Source organism: Dermacentor albipictus, chromosome 9 (assembly GCF_038994185.2).
Source record: "Dermacentor albipictus isolate Rhodes 1998 colony chromosome 9, USDA_Dalb.pri_finalv2, whole genome shotgun sequence".
Classification (NCBI taxonomy): domain Eukaryota; kingdom Metazoa; phylum Arthropoda; class Arachnida; order Ixodida; family Ixodidae; genus Dermacentor; species Dermacentor albipictus.
The window spans coordinates 11,489,877-11,511,245 of NC_091829.1; the positions used below are offsets into that span (position 1 = coordinate 11,489,877).

The following is a 21,369-nucleotide window of genomic DNA, read 5'->3' on the forward strand; positions in this document are numbered from 1 at the left end:
GTCCTCTACATTCTTCTCGCTGAATTCTTCAGTGATACTGACTGCTCTGCATTTAGGCGGACGCTTCACTAAAATTCCCCAAGCAACACCTTGGTTGTCCTTCGCTTTGCTTCATTGTTCCTCACCGACACTGAAACGCAATGCATAGCATAAATGTAGCCTCCCAGTGGCCTGTTCCATTTATATGGCTGTTTCACCAACTATAATAATTAGTGAGTGAAGTGTGAATCCATAAACAGTGAGTTGGCAATATTATATATTTTCTTGGTGGTGCATTTACGACGTAGTACGTAATTTGCAGCATTTCAAAAGCAGTGACACTTACTTTGTTTACTAGAGTTAATGCCCTTGAGGTGGAACCCGGCTGACTTGAATTTTTGAATGTTTGAAACATTGAGTTACTATCTAGTTTGTAGAAAAAAAATAACCTTGGAAAATAAATTGAGTAGGATGGTCCTCAAAGTGCCTTTGAAGATTGACAATTATGGCGAGGCCACTGGCCAGGTAGGGCAAGAAACAGCAGTGTTCACACGTGGTAAAACGCTGCAATGAAGCGCGAAATTACAGTTTGCGCAGAAGCCTAAGCCATCCACTCAATGACATCGCTATTCCTTAACTGACGAAAGAACCGATGTCGCATGGCGCTAACGCATGAGAAACCCACCAGCCCTGTTCTTACTTCTCTAAAATATGTAACTGGACGCACCTATCACTACCTATAGAAATCCACATAGAGAGGTACTTATTTAGAAGAATACATAAATTAACGAAAACTCCTGCGCAGGAAAAAACATGAGCCTATAGCTGGACGCACCTATAACTGGACGCACCTATCAGTACCTCTGCAAACGCGCATATAGCGACACTTATTTAGGCGAAGAATATAAAGAATAACGAGAAATCCTGTATAGCAAAAAACATAGGTATATAGACAATTAGAATGTCTTCCTTGCCCCGTTCCTATTTCTGTAAAATCTGTAATTGGACGCACCTACCACTATCTTTGCAAACGGACATACAGTGACGCCTATCTAGGCGAAGAATACATAAATTAACCAAAAATATTGTTTAGGAAAAAACGTAGGCCTATTAACCATTAGAATGTCTTTTCATACCTGTTGCTACTTCTCTAAAAAGCTGTAACTGGACGCACTTGTCAGTACCTCTGCAAACACACATATTATGACACTTATTTAGCCAAGGAATACATAAGTTAACGAAAAATCCTGTATGGGATAAAACAAGTCTTTAGACCACCAGAAAGTCTTACGAGCCCTGTTTCTACATTAAAAAGCTGTAACTTGGCGCATCTGTCACTACCACTGCAAACGCAGATATCGTGATACTTGTTTAGGCCAAGAATGCATAAATAAACGAAAGGTCCTGTATAGAAAAAACATAATTCTATGGCCTGTAAAACGTCTACCCAGCCCTGTTTTTACTTCTCTTGTAAGTGGTCACTGGACGCACCTATCACTACCTCAACAAACGCAGAAACAGTGACACTTATTGAGGCGAAGAATACATAAATATAACAAAAAATCCTGTATAGGAAAAAACGTAAGCCTGTAGACCTTTACAATGTCTTCCCAGCCCTGCTCCCGCTTATCGAAAAAGCTGTGACTGGACGCACCTGTCACTACCTGACAGGCGTCCCTCAAGGATCCATCTTAGGACCACTACTGTTTTTGATTTATATCAATGACCTACCTAACTGTTTGTCCTCTACTAAGTGCATTCTGTACGCTGATGATACTACCATATTTTCCTCTGATAAACACATGTCACTTCTTATTAACAAGCTAAATACTGATCTACAAAATGTTTTAAGTTGGTGTAATGCCAACCTATTATCTATTAATGCCACTAAGACTAAATTTGTTGTATTTTCCTCACATCAGCATTCGGTATTCTCCCCTTCTTTAACTTTCGGCTCACACTCCATCTCTCCCAGTCCATGCTCATCTTTTCTTGGGATTTCTCTTGACTGCAGCTTGAAATATAAAGATCACATTTCTCACATCAAAAAGAAAATAGCATACGGTATTCGCGTTCTAATTAAAACTCGTCCCTACTTTACACATAATACATTAATCTCGCTATACTACTCATTCATTCACTCTCATATTAACTACGGCATACTATGCTGGGGTAACACTTATAACACTCACTTGGCATCCCTCCAGGTAATCCAGAACCAATCCATAAGAATAATTACAAGCAGTTCACGCTTTGCTAATGGAAAATCCGTACTACATGAAAACAACATCCTAACCATTTCAGAACTGACCAAATATAATCTTGGAATTTTATTCTACAAATATATGACTAAGGAACTACCATCAATCTGCTTCTCACCTTGTGACCTAATAGCTCATAGTCACACTAGATTTGCACTCAATAATAATTTTCTTCTACCTAAAGTGCGAACTAACTATGGTAACAGACTGCGGAATTTTCCGCAATATCGCTTTGGAACACTTTACCCCCTATCATCAAAAATGCAAAAAACTTATACCAATTTAAGAAAGAACTAAAATCATTCATAATAAATACTTACTGAAACTCTCCTCGTTTCTTTTTTTTAGTATTTTGTTTCTACATATTTTCCTGCTGTTAACAAGTGTTCTTATTACTCATATGCTATAAACATGTTTCGATATTACTCTTAGTTCTCATCTATACTACTGTTGCTCTAAACTTTGTATAACATCACAAGTGTCTTTATCAGGAGATCCCGATACAGTCTTTGACTTTGGGACCTCCTTATGTATACTACTCACATGCAATTATCTGTATTTTTACTAATATATAAATAAATTGTGAAAATTGTGAAAATTGTGAAAGGCACATAGACTGACACATATTTAGGCGAAGAATACATGAATTAACGAAAAATTCTGTGTATTCAAAAACATAAGCCTATTGACCATTAAACTGTCTTCCCAGCCCTGTTCCTTCTTCTTTAAAAAGCTGCACCTGGACGCATCTATCACTGCCTCTGCAAATGCACACGGAGTAACACCTATATAGGCGAAGAATACATAAAAAACGAAAAATCATGTATAGGAAAAAAACATAAGCCTATGGCCCTTTAGAATTTCTCTCCAGCCCTGCTCCTACTTCACTAAAAAGCTGTAACTAGACCCACCCATCACTACCTCTACAAATGCACATAGACTGACACCTATTTTGGCGAGGAATACGTAAAGAACAATCCTGTAAAGGAAAAAAATATAAGCCCATATACCATAACAATGTCTTCTCAGCACTGATCCTACGGCTTTAAAAGGCTGTAATAGGACGCAGCTGTCACTACCACTGCAAACGCATATAGAGTGGCACTAATTTAGGCGAGGAATACATAAATAAACGAAAAATCTTGTTCAGGAAAAAATATAGGCCTATAGACCAATAGAATGTCTTTTCATACCTGTTGCTAATTCTCTCAAAAGCTGTAACAGGATGCACCTGTCAATACCTCTGCTAACGCAGATATAGTGATACCTATTTAGGAAAAGAATACATAAATTAACTAAAAATGCATACAGGGAAAAAACATAAGCCTATTCACCATTATTATGTCTTCTCATCCCAGTTCATACTTCTCAAAAAACCTAAGTTGACGCACCTATCACTACTTCTACAAGCGCAAATACAGTGACGCTTATTTAGGCGAAGAATACATAAATTAACGCAAGAATCTTCATAGGAAAAAATATAAGCCTGTAGACCATTAGAATGTCTTCCCAGGCCTGTTCCTACTTATTTAAAAATCTGTAACTGGACGCACCTATGACTACCTCTGCAAACGCACATATAGTGACACTTATTTAGGCAAATAATGCATCAAAATGAACATCCCGTATAGGAAAAAAACATAAGGCTATTGACAAATAAAATGTCTGCCCAGAATGTTCTTACTTGTATAATAAACTGTAACTGGACGCACCTATCACTACCTCTCCAAGTGCACATAGAGTGACACTCATATAGGCGAAGAATACGTAAATCAACTAAAAACCGTTTATAGGAAAAAACATAAGCCTATGGCCCGTTATAATGTCTGCCCAGCCCTGTTCTCATTTGCTTAAATCTGTAAGTGGACTCACCTATCACTACCTCTGCAAACGCACATTGAGTGACACTTACTTAGCGGCAGCACACATAAATTAAACAAAAATTCTGTATAGGAAAAAGCATAGGCCTACAGACCATTATAATGTATTCCCGGTCCTATTCCTACTGCTCTAAAAAGCTGCAACTGGAAGCACCTGTCACTAGCTCTGCAAATGCACATATAGACATTTATTTAGCCAAAGAACGCATAGGTTAACAAAAAAATCCTGTATAGGAAAGAAGATAAGCCTACCGACCATTAAAATGTCTTCCCAGCCCTGTTCCTACTTCTCTACAAAGCTAAAAAGGGACGCACCTATCACTACTTTTTCAAACGCAAATACAGTGACTTATTTAGGCGAAGTATAAATATATTATCGGAAAATCCTTGATAGGAAAAAGCATATAACTATGGACCATTAGAATTTTTTCCCGGCCCTGTTCCTACTTGCCCTGTTCCTACTTCAAAATGCTGTGAAAGAACGCACGTATCAATGGCTTTGCCAACGCACCTACAGTAACACTTATTTAGGCGAATAATACATAAATTAACGAAAAATCTTGCACAGGAAGAAACATAAGCCTACAGACCATTAAAAGTTCTTCCCAGCACTGCTACTATTTCTCTAAAGAGCTGTAACTCGATGCGCCTATCGCTACCTCTTCAAACACACGTATAGTGACACTTATACAGGCAAACAATAAATAAGTTAATGAAAAATCCTGTATAGGAAACAACATAAGACTATGGCCTGTTAAAATGCCTTCCCAGCTCTGTACCTACATCTCCGAAACTCCCTAAATGGACGCACCAATCACTTCCTTAGCCAACGCACATATAGTGACACTTATACAGGTGAAGAATACACAAATTACCGGAAAATCTTGTACGGCAAAAACATAAGCCTACAGATCATTAGAAGGTATTCCCAGCCCTGCTCATATTTCTCTAAAAAGCTGTAACTCCATGCATCTATCGCTATCTCTGCAAACGCACATATAGTGACACTTATACAAGCAAAGAATACATAAATATAACGAAAGATCCTTTATAGGAAGGAACATAAGCCTAAAGACAATTAGAATGTCTTCCCAGCCCTGTTCCCACATATTTAAGAAGCTGTAACTGGACGCACCTATCTCTACCTCTGCAAACGCACATATAGTGACACTTATTTAGGCGAAGAATACATAAAAATGCAAATCCTCTATAGCAAAAAACAAAATGCTATTTACGAATAAAATGTCTGCCCAGAATGTTCTTACGTCGATATTAAGCTGTCAGTGGACGCCCCTGTCGCTACCTGTGCAAACGCACATATATCGACACCTGTTTAGGTAAAGAATGCATATTTAACTAGAAATCCCGTGTAAGACAATACATAAGCCTATTGACCATTAAAATGTCCTCCCTGCCCTTTTCTTACTTCTCTAAAATCTGAATGTACGCACCTAAAACTACTCCTTCAAACGCAAATACAGTAACACCTATTTTGGCGAAGAATACATATATTAACGAAAAATCCTTTATAGGAAAAACATGAGCCTATATACCTTTACAACACCTTCCCAGCCCTGTTACTACTTTAAAAAGCTGTAGCAGGACGCACCTATAACTTCCCCTGCCAAAGTACCTATTGTGACACTTATTTAGGCAAATAATGCGTTAGTTAACGAAAACTCCTGTATAAGACAAAATATAAGCCTTTAGACCGTTAGAATGTCTTCCCAGCCCTGTTTCTGCTTCTCCAAAAAGCAGTAAGTGGACGCGCCGATCACTCCTTTAGCCATCGCACTTAGGGTGACACTCATATAGGCGAAGAATACATAAATTAAAGAAAAATTCTGAATAGGAAAAAACATAAGCCTACAGACCATTAACATGTCTTCCGAGCCCTGCTCCTATTTCTCTAAGAAGCTGTAACTCGATGCACCTATCGCTATCTCTGCAAACGCACATATAGTGACACTTATACAGGCAAAGAATACATAAATTAACGACAAATCCTGTATAAGAAACAACATAAGCCTATGGCGCGTTAGAATGTCTTTCCAGCCCTGTTCCTACATCTCTAACACGCTCTAACTGGAAGCACCGATCACTCCCTTAGTCAACGCACATAGAGTGCCCCTTATTTAGGCAAAGGATATATAAATTAACAAAAAGTACTGTACAAGAAATACATCAGACCATAGCCAATGCGAGTGTCTTCCCAGTCCTGTTCCTACTTCTTTAAAAAGCTGTTACTGGACGCACCTATCACTACCTCTACCAACGCACATACAGTGGCACTTATTTAGGCGAAGAATACATAAATTAACGAAAAATTCCGAATGGGAAAAAGCATAAGCATAGAGACCATTAGAATGTCTGCTCAGCCCTGTTCTTACTTCTTTAAAAAGCTGTAACTGGACGCATCTATCACCACGTGTGTAAACACACCTATGGGGACACTTATTATAGCTTAGACTACACAATTTAACGAAACATCCAACATAGGAAAAAAGTCAAGCCTTTAGACCATTAGAATGTCTGCCCAGTCCTGCGCTTACTTCTCTTAAATCTGTAATTGGACGCATCTATCACTACCTCTGCAAATTCACATACAGTGATACTTAGGCGAAGAAGACATATACTAACGAAAAATCCAGTAAGGGATAAAACATAAGCCTATAGACCATACGAATGTCTGTCCAGCCATGTATTTACTTCTCTAATAAGTTGTAACTGGACTGACCTATCACTAGCTCTAAAAAACCCGCATATACTGACACTTACTTAGGCGAAGAATACATAAACTAATGAAACTCCTGTATTGGAAAAAGCAAAGGCCTATGGCCCGTTAAAATGTCTGCCCAGCCCTGTTCTCACTTCTCGAATAAGCTGTAACCGGACGCACCTATCGCTACCTCTGCAAACGCACATAGGATGACACTTAATTAGCCGAAGAGTACATAAATTAACGAAAAATCCTGTACTGGAAAAAACTTTAAGCGTACAGCACGTTAGAATGTCTGCCCAGCCCTGTTCTTACTTATCTAAAAAGCTACAAGTAGATGCACCTATCAATACCGCTGCAAACGCTCCTACATTGACACTCATTTAGGTGAAGAATACGTCAAATAATTAACCATCCCGTATAGCAAAAACAAGCCTATAGCCCATTATGATGTGTGCCCAGCCTTGTTCTTACTTTTCTAAAATATGTAACTGGACGCACCTATCACTACCTCTGCAAACTAACATAAAGTGACGCCTATTTAGGCGAAGAATACACATACTAACGAAAAATCCTGTATAGGAAAAAGAAAGCTTATCGCCCGTTATAATGTCTGTCCAGTCCTCTTCTCATTTCTCTAAAATCTGTGACTGAACGCACCTATCGCTACCTATGCAAACGCACAGATTAACACCTATATAGGTGAAGAATACATAAATTTATGAAAAATCCTGTATAGGAAAAAACATAGGCCTATGGCCCTTCAGAATTCCTTGCAGCCTTGTTCCTACTTCTTTAAAAAAGCTGTAATTGGGCGCACCCATCACTACCTCTGCAAACGCACATATAGTGACACTTATTTATCGAAAGAATGCATAAATGTGCGAAAAATCCTGTATAGGGAAAACAAGCCTATGGCCCGTTACTATGTCTTCGTAGCCCTCCTATCATCTAAAAAGCTGTAAGTCAACGCACCTATCACTACCTCTCTAACGCACATTTAATGACACTTATTTAGTCGAACGCATAAATTAACAAAAATCCTGTATATGAAAAAACACAAGTGTACAACAGCCCGTTAGAATGTCTGCTCAGCCCTGTTCTTACTTTCCTAAAATCTGTAAGTGGCCGCACCTATCACTACCTCTGTAACCGCACATGTAGGGACACTTATTTAGGCGAAGAATGTAAAGAATAACAAAAAATCCTTTGTAGCAAAAAACATAGGTCTGTAGACAATTAGAATATCTTCCTAGCCCCATTCCTACTTCTGTAAAATCTGTATTTGGACGCACCTATCACTACCTTTGCAAACGCACATACAGTGACACCTATCAAGGCGAAGAATACATAAATTAACGAAAACTCCTGTTTAGGAAAAAGCATAGGCCCATTAACCATTAGAATGTGTTTTCATACATGTTGCTACTTATCTAAAAAGATGTAACTGGACGCACTTCTTAATACCTCTAGAAACGCACATATTATGACACTTATTTCGCCAAAGAATACATAAGTTAACGAAAAATCTTGTATGGGATAAATGATAAGCCTTTACACCATAAGAATATCTTCCCAGCCCTGTTTCTACTTTAAAAAACTGTAACTTGACGCATCTGATACTATACCACTGCAAACGGACATATCGTGAGACTTACTTAAGCCAAGAATGCATAAATAAACGAAAGATCCTGTATAGAAAAAAACATAACCCTATGGCCTGTATAATGTCTGCCCAGCCCTGTTTTTACTTCTCTAATAAGCTGTCACTGGACGCACCTATGACTACCCCAACAAACGCAGAAACAGTGACACTTCTTACGGTGAAGAATACATAAATATAAAAAAAATACTGTATAGGAAACAACATAAGCCTGTAGACCATTACAATGTATTCCCAGCCCTGCTCCTACTTATCTAAAAAGCTGTGACTGGACGCACCTATCGCTATCTGTGCAAACTCACATGGACTGACACATATTTAGGCGAAGAATACATAAATTAACGAACTATTCTGTATAGAAAAAAAATAAAGCTTATAGAACATTAGAATGTCTGCCCAGCCCGCTTCTTACTTCTGTAAAATCTGTAACTGGACGCACCTATCACTACCTCTCCAAACGCGCATGGAGTGACGCTCACATAGGCGAAAAAAACATACATCGAAAAAACATCATGTATAGGAAAAAACGTCAGCCTATAGCCCCTTAGTATGTATGTCCATACCCGTTCCTACTTCTGTAAAATCTAGAATAGGACGCAATTATCACTACTTCTGCAAATGCACATAGACTGACACGCATTTAGGCGAAGAATCCATAAATTAACGAACAATTCTGTATATTCAAAAACATAAGCCTATCGACCATTAAAAATGTCGTCCCAGCCCTGCTCCTACTTCTTTAAAAAGCTGTAACTGGAGGCACCTATCGCTATCTCTGCAAACGCACATATAGTGACACTTATACAGGCAAAGAATACACAAATATAACGAAAGATCCTTTATAGGAAAAAACATAAGCCTAAAGACAATTCGAATGTCTTCCCAGCCCTGTTCCCACATCTTTAAGAAGCATTTTCTTGACGCACCTATCTCTACCTCTGCAAACGCACATATAGCGACACTTCTTTAGGCGAAGAATACACAACAATGAAAATCCTCTATAGCAAAAAACAAAACGCTATTTACCAATAAAATGCCTGACCAGAATGTTCTTACTTCGATATTAAGCTGTAAGTGGACGCACCCATCACTGCCTCTCCAAACGCACATATTGTGACACTATACAGGCAAAGAATACATAAATTAACGAGAAATCCTGTATAGGAAACAACATAAGCCTCTTGATCATTAAAATTTCTTCCCAGCCCTGTTCTTACTTTTATAAAAAGGTGTAACTGGACGCCCCTGTCACTACCTACGCAAACGCACATATATTGACACCTATTTAGGCAAAGAATGCATAATTTAACAAAAAATCCTATGTAAGACAATACATAAACCTATTGACCATTAGAATGTCCTCCCAGCTCTTTTCCTACTTCTCTAAAATCTGAATGGACGCACCTATCACTACTTCTTCAAACGCAAATACAGTGACACCTATTTCGGCGAAGAATACAAAAAATAACGAAAAATCCTTTATAGCAAAAAACATGAGCCTATACACCATTAGAATATCTTCCCAGCCCTGTTACTACTTTAAAAAGCTGTGGTATAAAGTTTGTAAACAGGGATAAGGTGCCTCAGAAAGGCTGTCCAACGTTTCGATAGGAGGACCTATCTTTGACCTATCTTCGCCTTCGACGAAGATAGGTCCTCCTATCGAAACGTTGGCCAGCCTTTCTGAGGCACCTTATCCCTGTTTACACACTTTATACCACAGTGTGCTATTCCATCTGTCAGCTCCTTTCTTGTTCTTGTACTTTAAAAAGCTGTAACAGGACGCACCTATAACTTCCCCTGCCAAAGTACCTTTCGTGACACTGATTTAGGCTAAGAATGCATAAATTAACGAAAAATCCTGTATAGGACGAAACATAAGCCTTTAGACCATTAGAATGTCTTCCCCGCCCTGTTTCTGCTTCTCTAAAAAGCACTAAGTGGACGCACCGATCACTCCCTTAGCCAACGCACTTAGGGTAACACTCATATAGGCGAAGAACACATAAATTAAAGAAATATTCCGATTGGAAAAAACATAAGCCTACAGACCACTAACATGTATTCCGAGCCCTGCTCCTATTTCACTAAAAAGCTCTAAGTTGATGCACTTATTGCTACCTCTGCAAATGCACATATAGTGACACTTATACAGGCAAAGAATACATAAATTAACGACAAATCCTGTTCAGGAAACAACATAAGCCTATGGCGCGTTAGAATGTCTTTCCAGCCCTGTTCCTACATTTTTACGATCACTCCCTTAATCAACGCACATAGAATGCCACTTATTTAGGCGAATGATATATAAATTAACAAAAAATACTGTACAAGAAATACATCAGGCCATAGCCAATTCGAGTGTCTTCCCAGTCCTGTTCCTACTTCTTTAAAAAGCTGTAAGTGGACGCACCTATCACTACCCCTACCAACGCACATACAGTGGCACTTATTTAGGCGAAGAATACATGATTTATTGAAAAATTCCGTATGGGAAAAAGCATAAGCATATAGACCATTAGAATGTCTGCCCAGCCCTGTTCGTACTTCCTTAAAAAGCTGCAACTGGACGCATCTACCACTACCTATGTAAATTCACCTATAGTGACACCTATTATACTAAGACTACATAATATAACGAAACATCCTGTAGAGGAAAAAACTCAAGCCTATAGACCATTAGAATGTCTGACCAGCCCTGTTCTTAATTCTCCTAAGTTTCTAATTGGACGCATCTATCACTACCTCTGCAAAGGCACGTACAGTGACACTTATTTAGGCGGAGAACACATAAATTAACGAAAATTCCAGTATGGGATAAAACATAAGCTTATAGGCCATAAGAATGTCTGCCCATCCATGTATTTACTCTTAAATAAGCCGTAACTGGACGGAGCTATAGCTAGCTCTAAAAAAACCCGCATATATTGACACTTAGGCGAAGAATACATAAATTAAGGGAAATCCGGTATAGGAAAAAGCAAAGGCATTTGGCCCGTTAAAATGTCTGCCGAGCCCTGTTCTTACTTCTCTAATAAGCTGTAACTGGACGCACCTATCACTACCTCTGCAAACGCACTTAGGATGACACTTAATTAGCTGAAGAATACATAAATTAACGAAAAATCCTGTATTGGAAAGAACTTTAAGCGTATAGCCCGTTAAAATGTCTGGCCAGTCCTGTTCTTACTTCTATAAAGTCTGTAATTGCACGCACCTATCACTACCGCTGCAAAAGCATATAGGATGACACTTATTTAGGCGGAGTATACACAACTTAGCGAAAAATCCTGTATTGAAAAAAACTTAAGCGTATAGCCCGTTAGAATGTCTGCCTAGCCTTCTTCTTACTTCTCTAAAATCTGTAGGCGGACGCACCTGTCACTAGCTCTGCAAAGGCACATACACTGACACCTATTTAGGCGAAGAATACATAAATGAATGAAAGATTCTGTATAGGAAAATACATAAGCTTATACACCAATAAAATGTCTGCCCAGCTCTGTTCTTACTTCTCTAATAGGCTGTAACTGCATGCACCTATCGCTACCTCTGCAAACGCGCATATAGTGATGCTCATTTAGACGAAGAATACATAATCAACGAAAAATGCTGTATAGAAAAAATACAGCCTATTTACCAATAAAATGCCTTCCCAGCCCTGCTCCTACTTCTCTAAAACGCTGCAATTGTATGCACCTATCACTACCTTTGCAAACGCACATATAGTGACGATTATTAATATGAAGAATACATAAATAACTAAAATTCCTGTATAGGAAAAAGCATAACACTAGGCCCGTTAGAATGTCTTCCCAGCCCTGTTCCTTTTTTAAAAAGCTACAACTTGACGCACCCATTACTACCTCTGCAAACGCACATATACTGACACTTATTTAGGCGAAGAATACATAAATGAACGAGAAATATTGAACAGAAGAAACATAGGCTTATACACCACTAGAATGTCTGCCCAACGCTGTTCTTAATTCTCTAATAAGCTGTAACAGGACGCGCCTATCATTACCTCTGCAAACGCACATATAGTAACACTTATTTAGGTGAGAATTATATAAATTAACAAAAAATCCTGTACAGGAATAAAGATGAGCTTATAGACGATTGGAATGTCTTCCCAGTCATGTTCCTATTTCTTCAAAAAGCTGTAATTGGACGCGCCTATCACTCCCTTAACCAACGCACAGAGTGACACTTACTTAAGGCAAATAATACATAAAATAACGAAAAATCCTGTGTAGGAAAAGACATAAGCCTATGGCCCGTTAGAATGTCTGCCCAGCTCTGTTCTTACTTCTCTAATAGGCTGTAACTGCATGCACCTATCGCTACCTCTCTACAAACGCACACACAGTGACACTACACACGTATTTGGGAAAATTGATTTTCGCGGAAGAAACATAAGACTATAGCCCACTAGAATGTCTCCACAGCCCTGTTCACACATCTACAAAAAGCTTTAACTGGCCGCTCTTATCACTACGCCTGCAACTGAACATACGGAAGCCCTAATTTAGGCGAACTTTACACGAATTTTGGAAAATTGATTGTCGCAGAAAATACTTCAGACTATAGCCCATTAGGGTGTCCAAACCACGCACTTCTCACTTCTATAAAAAGATGTAATTGGACGCACATACCGCTATTTCTACGCATGCACGTGTCGGGCCACCCATCAGAGAATACGCGAATTTATGAAAATTGGTTCTCGTGGAAAAAGAACGTGACTATAGCCCGTTATAATGTACGCAAGCCCATGCCGGCACTTCTCTAAAGAAGCGGTAAATGGACACACACATCACTACTTATACAAATGCACGTATGGACTTGAACTAAACATTTCGATAGAATTGCCTGTCTGGTTGGGAAACTGATTAGGACTTTCAGACTGACTCCTACCAAATGCAATTTGGTTGGAGTCAGTCTGAAAGTCCAAATGCACGTATAGTGACACCCATTTACATGAAGCATAAACACATTTCCGAAAATTGTTTTCTGCCGAAAGAACACAACATTCTAGCCCGTTAAAATGTCGGCGCAGCCCTGTTCTATCTCACTTCTCTGGAAAGTCGAAACAGGACTCGCATATGACTACCCCTTTAGAGTGATAAGGTGAGACTAAATTAAGCAAAGAATCCACGAATTGTCGAAAATTGCTTTTTGCGGAAAGAACATAAGCCTACAGTTCATGATAATGTCCCCACAGACCCGCTCTCCCTTCTCAAAAAAGTTGTAACTGGAGGCACATATCACTACCCCTCAAAATGCACGTATAGCTATACTAACTTGAGGGACGAATACACGAATTTGGGGAAATTTCTCTTCGTCGATAAAACATAAGCCTACCGCCCGTTACAATGTCCGCATAGCTCTGTTCTCACTTCTCTGAAGATATGTAAGGGAACACATTTATCACTACCCCTGCAAATGCACATTTACTTGGACTAAATTAATCGAACACACGAATTTGCGAAAATTGCTTTTCCTGCAAGAACGTAAGCATTAAGCCCGTTAGAATGTCTGTACTGCCCTTTCTCAGTTCTCCAAAAGGCTGAAACTGGACGTACATATAACTACCTCAACAAATACATGTATATTGATACTAATTTAGGCGAAGTATGCAGGAATTTATGAAGATTGCTTTTCTCGGATAAAACATGACAGTAGACAACTAGAATGCCTGCACAGCCATGTTGTTACATCTCTAAAAAGCTGAAACTTGACGGACATATCATTGCACATATAAATGCACATATAGTGATAACAATTTAGGCGACGAATACACGAATTCGCGAAAATTACTTTTCGCGTAAAGAACAAAAGATTTCAGCCCGTTGGAATGACTACAAAATCCTGTTCTGCCTTCTCTAAAAGCTGTAAGTGGACAGACATATCTACCTCTCAAATGCACTTATAATGACCTTAATTTAAGCGAGAAATACACGAATTTGCAAAAATTTCCTTTCGTGGAATAACAGAAGCACATAGCCTCCTAGAATGTCCACACAGCCCCGTTCTCACTTCTCTAAGCAGCTGAAACTGGACGCACATATTACTACCTCAACAAATACATGTATAGTGACACAAAATTAAGCGAAGGATACACAAATTTTGAGACATTGCTATCCATGAAAAAACACAAGTTTGCACTCATTAGAAAGTCCCCACAGCTCTGTTCTTACGGCTCAAAAAAGCTGAAATAGGGCGCACATATGACCTCCCTTGCAAATGCGCATAGAGTGACACCCATTTAAGAGAAGAATACATAAATGTTCGATAATTGCTTTGCTTGAAAATAGATCATAAGTCTACAGCCCTTTAGATTGTCCGTACAGGCCTATTGTCACTTCCCTAAAAAGCCCTAAGTGGACACACATATTACTTTCCGTGCAAATGCACATACAGCGACTATAATCGTAGTGAATACACGAATTCGTGAAAATTTCTTTTCCTGAAGAAACCATAATCCCAGTGCCTGTTAGCATGTCCGTACAGCCCTATTCTTCCTCTCTAAAAGGCTGTAACTAGACGCACATATCACAACCTCTCCAATAAACGTCCAGTAACACTCATTTTACCCAAGGATGCACGAATTTATGAAAATTAGTTTTCGCGAGAAGAACACAAGCTTTTAGCCTGTTAGAATGTCCGCACAGCCCTGTTCTCACTTTTATCAAGACCCTTAATTGGATGCACATAACACTACTTTTGGAAATGCATGTATAGTGACACCCACTTGGGCGATGAATACACGAATTTTCGAAAATTGCTTTTCTCGGAAAAAAAAAAGAAGCCTGTAGCCTGTTAGGATACCGCATGGTCATCATTAAATCACAAATAGAAGCGAAACAGAAGTTGAGAGTGCGACGAAGCGACGAAAATATTTCTGTCCTAGGCACAAGTTGAAAACTGAAGCGCACCTGGAATGTTGCGCTTGTAACTCGAACTTTTTCGCAATTCAAAACACAAACGATGACTGCTATATAATTTATCGTTTTTTTTTTCTTGTGCAATGTTCACGAATATTTAAAGGTGGTGATGTCACAAGCAAGAAACTGGTCAGCGGAATGTTCTCCAGCGTTACCAGTTTTTGTGCAGCAAACATTCAAATAGCTTCAGAAAATGTAAATCGCAAGCTCTCTACTCGTAGAAAAAATCTCTGGCTGCGTGTCATCTGGAATCAATCGGCTCATGAGCAACATTCACAATGGGAACAGAATGGGAGAATACTGTATTAACGCGGAAATTTGGGCGAGTTGGTATACATTCATAATAAGAACAGCGCGAACAAGACGACGAGGGTCTTCGTCTTGTTCACGCTGTCCCTATTGCGAATCTATACCAACTCGCCCAACTTGTCACGTTAATACATGAGCAACAGTCAACAGGTGGCTGCACTTTCACAGAACACCTCAGAAAAAAATGTGCCACGCTAAACCGAAAGCGTTAGACATTGAGGAGCAACCGCAAAAGAACTTTCGTTTTGTGCTGTAGCTGTTTGGTAATAATAGCGCCTGTTTCTTTGTAATGATTGCAGAGAAAGTGTGTTTGCACACTTTCAGAGAAGTGAGAAGTGCAGAGAAGTGAGAAAGTGTGAAAGTGCGCTAATGTCACGCTATTCTCCACTCTGCGGGTGGCTACCTTTCTGGCTACCCATCTCGCACCCTAATCACTAGCTCCGTACCGTCTTACGACATACTCCATCCTTTTTTGTCAGGTAAATGTGTGCGTGCGCGTGTGCATGCAAAGGAAAGATACAATCACAAGGCAATGGTACGACAACTAGACCACGTTGAATAGCGACAAAAAATACGAGGACGTAATGCTGCCAGCGACGACACGAACACTACGATGATGTTGCGAAGACGACCGTGGTAAAACGGCGACACGGCCGTAAAGGTGATGACTGCGATGAAGCTGACTCGGCTGTGACGAAGACGCACTACCGGCCTGCGACACAGACAGGACAATAACTAGGACAGTCAGATAGGACAACGATGACGACATGGTGACAGTGGCAGGTAGATAACGACGACATCGACATGCTCCGCCCGACAAGCACAAGACTGAAAACTAAAGCGATATGACGACTGTTTAATGGCGACAGCTCTTAAGTAGTCATGCCACATTGGTGGCATGACTACTTAAGAGCTGTCGCAAAAAAATTGTACGATTCTCAATGTAAGCCAATAGCAAAAACGAACGAACGAATGCCTGAATGAGCGGACGAACAAAGGAATATACGATTTCACCGTGAACTAACTAACGAATTAACCAACGAACGACAATTGAACGAAAAAACGAAGAATTCCTTGCCGAGTGGGACCATCAACCACCCACGAAAACAGACGAAAAAACCCAAGAAGCTATTCGCTCAGAAGTTTGCAACCATGAGCATTGTACAGCGCGCTGCTGCTTCCACCGCCACTGCTGCATCAACGTCAACGACGACGCACGCGCCGAACATGTACAGAGTTCCAGCTCTAACCTCCCACAGCAGTTAAGTAATCATGCCAGCATTGACATAGTCAAAATCACGTCCTCATTTCAAGGTCGCTGTGTCGTAACCTTGTCCTTAGAATGACACTGTCATTATTATGTAATTCTTAGTCCACATTTAACTTCTAAAGCATGAAGCAACAGTAGTAGTGAAAACGGAATTCTACAAAGCCACAAACAGAAGCGGAGAAATTACAGATTGTACATGTCGCACACAAAGAAGACATCGCCCACAAGGAAAGACAAAAACATACACGGGAAGTAACAATGATAGAAGATAGACTGGTCTCACTAATAACGCAGCGGGGGCAGGGCTAACGCGATTGTTTCTCAATTTTATTAGGATCCTCGACCAACGCCGAAGAAATCCTATGCTCCCGTATAATACCATCGGCTCTCAAGATACTCAGGGACATAAGGTTGTAGACGCCACAGCAGAGAGTACTTAGGCCCTCGGTGACCGTCTTCACAAAGCTCCCTAACTGCGCTTTCTAAAGATTGCAATTTCCACGGATATGTAAAGAATACATATTATCAATTCGTCCTGCTTGTGCGTGAAAACAAGTGTCATCAGAATTTTCCTTAAGTAAACATCACAGATCGCCTTCGTCCTCGTCACATCGCTACACAAGTGTCTCGTGCTTGCATTCGCCTTATTTGTGTTAGCATTCCGGAAGGATTTCGAATGGTGTAGCGCAATATTCTAAAAAAATTTTAAGGAGAAGGTTGTGCGTAAATATTGCATCGATATAGCGTTCCATAGGAAGACATCAAATAATTGTGCAGATCGCCCCTAATTGCATATAGTCATTTAAAGAAAGCTTCGCTTCAAATCGATTACAACATGTGCGTGCTAGCACATAAGCATTATTCTCCACTGATGCTACCACAAGAGAAACAATCAAAAACAATGCTAAACCCCAGCTAATGTAAACCTGCCTGAAATATTCCTAAAATAATGTATCAACAAGTTTTGAATTGTGTTTTCGAACAAGGAACGAACCGATTATTTCTTTAAACAACGAGAGAGAGAGAGGGAACTTTAATGTCCACTGGTGTGGACTGCAAGCTTAGATGCAGGCCACACCATGGGACCAGGCACGGCCCCACTGCGCAACATCTTATTCAAGGACGTGCTGCACTGAGCATACAGGTGTAGTCCATTTGTCTAATCAGATACGCCAACTTCACGAACACAAAAAAGAAAGCAGTTACAGCAATGGAAAGTATTTTGCGTGATTGCCACACTACAGCTTGATTAAGCGTAATAAATTGAAAACAGACGCAAGGATGGTGCTTACGTTGTCTGCTAGGAAGAGAAACTTGGCATGGCTCTGCGTCCTCGTGTAGTGTAAACAAGAAGCCACGGATGTGTCCTGCATAACAGATAAATGAGAACTGATGCACCCAGTTCGTGGTGTCTTCAAAAACACGGCGTGAGTTACGTCAACGCATTAAAGGCTAAACCTTTTCATGACAAGATGTGAGCACTCATTCGCGCAACCACATGCTCGGTCAATGGCAAAATGACAGCCAACGCGAAATCAACGCCCGATATCGATTGCAGTTACATTGCCCGCATTGCAACGAAGACATTCTTTAAATACAAAGTAATGGCAGAAATCAAACAGCGCGAAAAGAATGAAGTTAACACAGATGTTGATTTTGCGTATGTTAAACAACTCACCCAAATTGTCAAATTATATTTTTGACAATGAAATTGTGGTTGAAAAAACCTTTGCCAACTGTGATTCATCCACGCACGCGGGATCTTATGATCAGCAGCCTAGCAGGCGAGAAGAACAGCTCACCACCAGGTCTACAGGGTGCGCAGCAAGACATTGCGCAGATAGAATAGCTGGACACCAGTCCAGCAGGTCGGGCAGCGAGGTACCATGTCACTAGATTGTGACAAAAAAAAATGTTGGGTGTACCGTCAAGTTGGTCAGTAGGTCCACAGGTTGGGCGCCAGGACACCAGGCCACCAGGTTGGCAGGGCGGGTCGCCAGACACCTTCGTGCTATATGGCCTGGCCTCCATGTCCGCAGGGGAGTCAGCAAGACAGCCGGCCGCGTTTTCCAAGAATGCCAAGAAACGCCAAGGTACGCGTTTGCCAAGAATTGCGGGCAATGGTGCCAATGGCTACGTCGTCATGATGACAAAGTGGCTGCTCTGACGCAGGTTCGAGACCTGAAGTTAGGGCTCGAGCTCTACAGCCTGGGTCAGCGGCTGCGGGGCCGAACGCGCACCAAGTTGCTCCTGCTCTAGGGAGTCTCGTCCGAAGTCCGCGATGGGGACGTCCTCGCCATCGTCGCCACTTCCGGCGAGCACGTCACCCTGGAACAGTTGAAAAAGAAAAAAGAAACACATATGAGAGGGCTGGCAACTCCTTCACGCAGAAATACATACTTGTCGCATGTTTGACTCGGTTTTCAGCAACTTGCACGCTGTTCGAAAGACAGTCGCTGCTACAGACAGCGGGAAGACTAAATTTACAGACTTCGGTTTCTAACGCTGCTTACGGAACGCCGACAACAGCATCTCAACTATAATACAATTTATTTATTTATTTATTTATTTATTTATTTATTTATTTATTTATTTATTTATTTATTTATTTATTTATTTATTTATTTATTTATTTATTTATTTATTTATTTATTTATTTATTTATTTATTTATTTACAGATTACATGCTTTTTAACGAAGAGTAGTGTAAGGGAGGCTTTTTGTTGTTAAGGATAACATAAGGTCAAGTGCAGAACACATATACGATACATGTGTGCTGTAGAAAGCAAAGTGACAGTGAAATTGCCAGGAATCATAACACGCGAAAAATAAGCAACAACATACGCTAAGCTGTGCACTAAAGAATTATTATTATATTCACAATGCTTCCGGTCAAGCAAGAATACAGATAATACAGTTCAAACAAACTAGACAACCGAACACGTTATCTAAACCTTCAAAGAACGCCGCAACGTTCTCGCGCGAGAGCACGTGAGTCTTGTAGGCCTTCGGTGAAGAACCCTCAGCGCAACCGATGTGCTCCGTGAATTCTGAGCTGAATCACCGACATCAAATTAAAAAAATTAAATTATGGGGTTTTACGAGCCAAAACCACTTTCTGATTATGAGGCACGCCGTAGTGGAGGACTCCGGAAATTTTGACCTCCTGGGGTTCTTTAACGTGCACCTAAATCTAAGTACACGGGAGTTTTCGCATTTCGCCCGTATGGAAATGCGGCCGCCGTTGCCGGGATTCGATCCCGCAACCTCCATGCTCAGCAGCACAACACCATAGCCATTGAGCAACCACGGCGGGTTCAGTAGCTTTCTCGTCTAACATTACAATGGGATAGTGAAAACAGGAGAGTTCATTACTGTGAGTACTAACCTTTCATGCGAATGCAGCTCGTCATCACCAGAGGGTGCTACTTAACTCAGAGTTCTTGTTCCCACTTTTTTCCTGCTAAAGCTAGCCCAAAATGAACTGACGCTAACTGCGTCTTCACGTGTTGGCAGCATGAGGGAAGGAGGCAAAGTCACATTATACCTTACTCAAGTATTGGCACATATTACAAAAGTTGCTAAAAATTTTCACATTGGTTGCGTGAAGATTACTAGAAAGCAGTAGGGCATCTTTATCAGAGAAAATGAGGGGTTTGAAGAATAATATAAAGAAGACAAAGGTAACGCTAAATAACCTGGAAAAGGAAACAAGCATTCATGATTGTTAGTCCGCATCTAGAGTCGGAACAGGTGTATGCTTATATTGCTCATTTGCCACGGGGACCCGGACCACGCGAAGGAAACTTGAAGAAGAATAAAAGTGGGTTCGAGTGAATACGGCAGGCATTACCAAATCCTGACTGGGAGCTTGCAACTCGTATTTAGAAGTGTACAATCAGTGAATTCTACAGGTGCTAACATGTGGCGCATAAACTTGGAGTTTAATAAAGAAGTTCGAGAACAAGTTATGGAGAGCGGAAAGAGCGATGGAACCAAAAATGTTGGGCGCACCGTCAAGCTATTGGAAGAGAGCGATGTGTATCAGAGAGCAAACAAGGATAACTGATATTCTGGTTGACATTAAGAAAAAAAAGTTGAGGTGGGCAGGTCATGTAATGCGTAGGGTAGATAACCGGTGTACCATTACGGTTACTGAATCGGTACTAAGGGAAGGATGGCGCAATCGAGGGCGGTATAACTTTAGGTGGGAGAATGTCATTAGGATATTTGCAGGCGCAAGTTGAAATTGGCTAGCGCAAGACAGGAGCAACTATAGAACAATAGGAGAGGCCTTCGTCCTGCCCAGTGGAGATAAAAATAAGCTGAGGATGGTGACAA

General features: G+C 40.4%; 1 protein-coding gene across 10 annotated transcripts in view; it reads right to left on the minus strand.

The window, feature by feature from the left end:
- The window catches only part of LOC135911135 (uncharacterized), a 69,175-nt gene that overhangs the window by 6,951 nt on the left and 40,855 nt on the right, over positions 1 to 21,369 (minus strand). For 6 of the 10 annotated variants that reach the window (XR_011508807.1, XM_070526423.1, XM_070526425.1 and 3 more), the window contains 3 exons: positions 18,954 to 19,356; positions 18,321 to 18,395; positions 1,897 to 1,993 (listed from right to left, as the gene is read on the minus strand). Coding sequence is in view for 4 of the 10 variants with exons in the window: in XM_070526425.1 (XP_070382526.1) it covers positions 19,216 to 19,356 (141 nt within the window). In the remaining 6 variants the exon portion in view is untranslated. Of the gene's footprint in view, positions 1 to 1,896; positions 1,994 to 18,320; positions 18,396 to 18,953; positions 19,357 to 21,369 lie in introns of those variants that run through there. The other 4 variants (XM_070526418.1, XM_065443279.2, XM_065443286.2 and 1 more) reach the window with 2 other exon arrangements.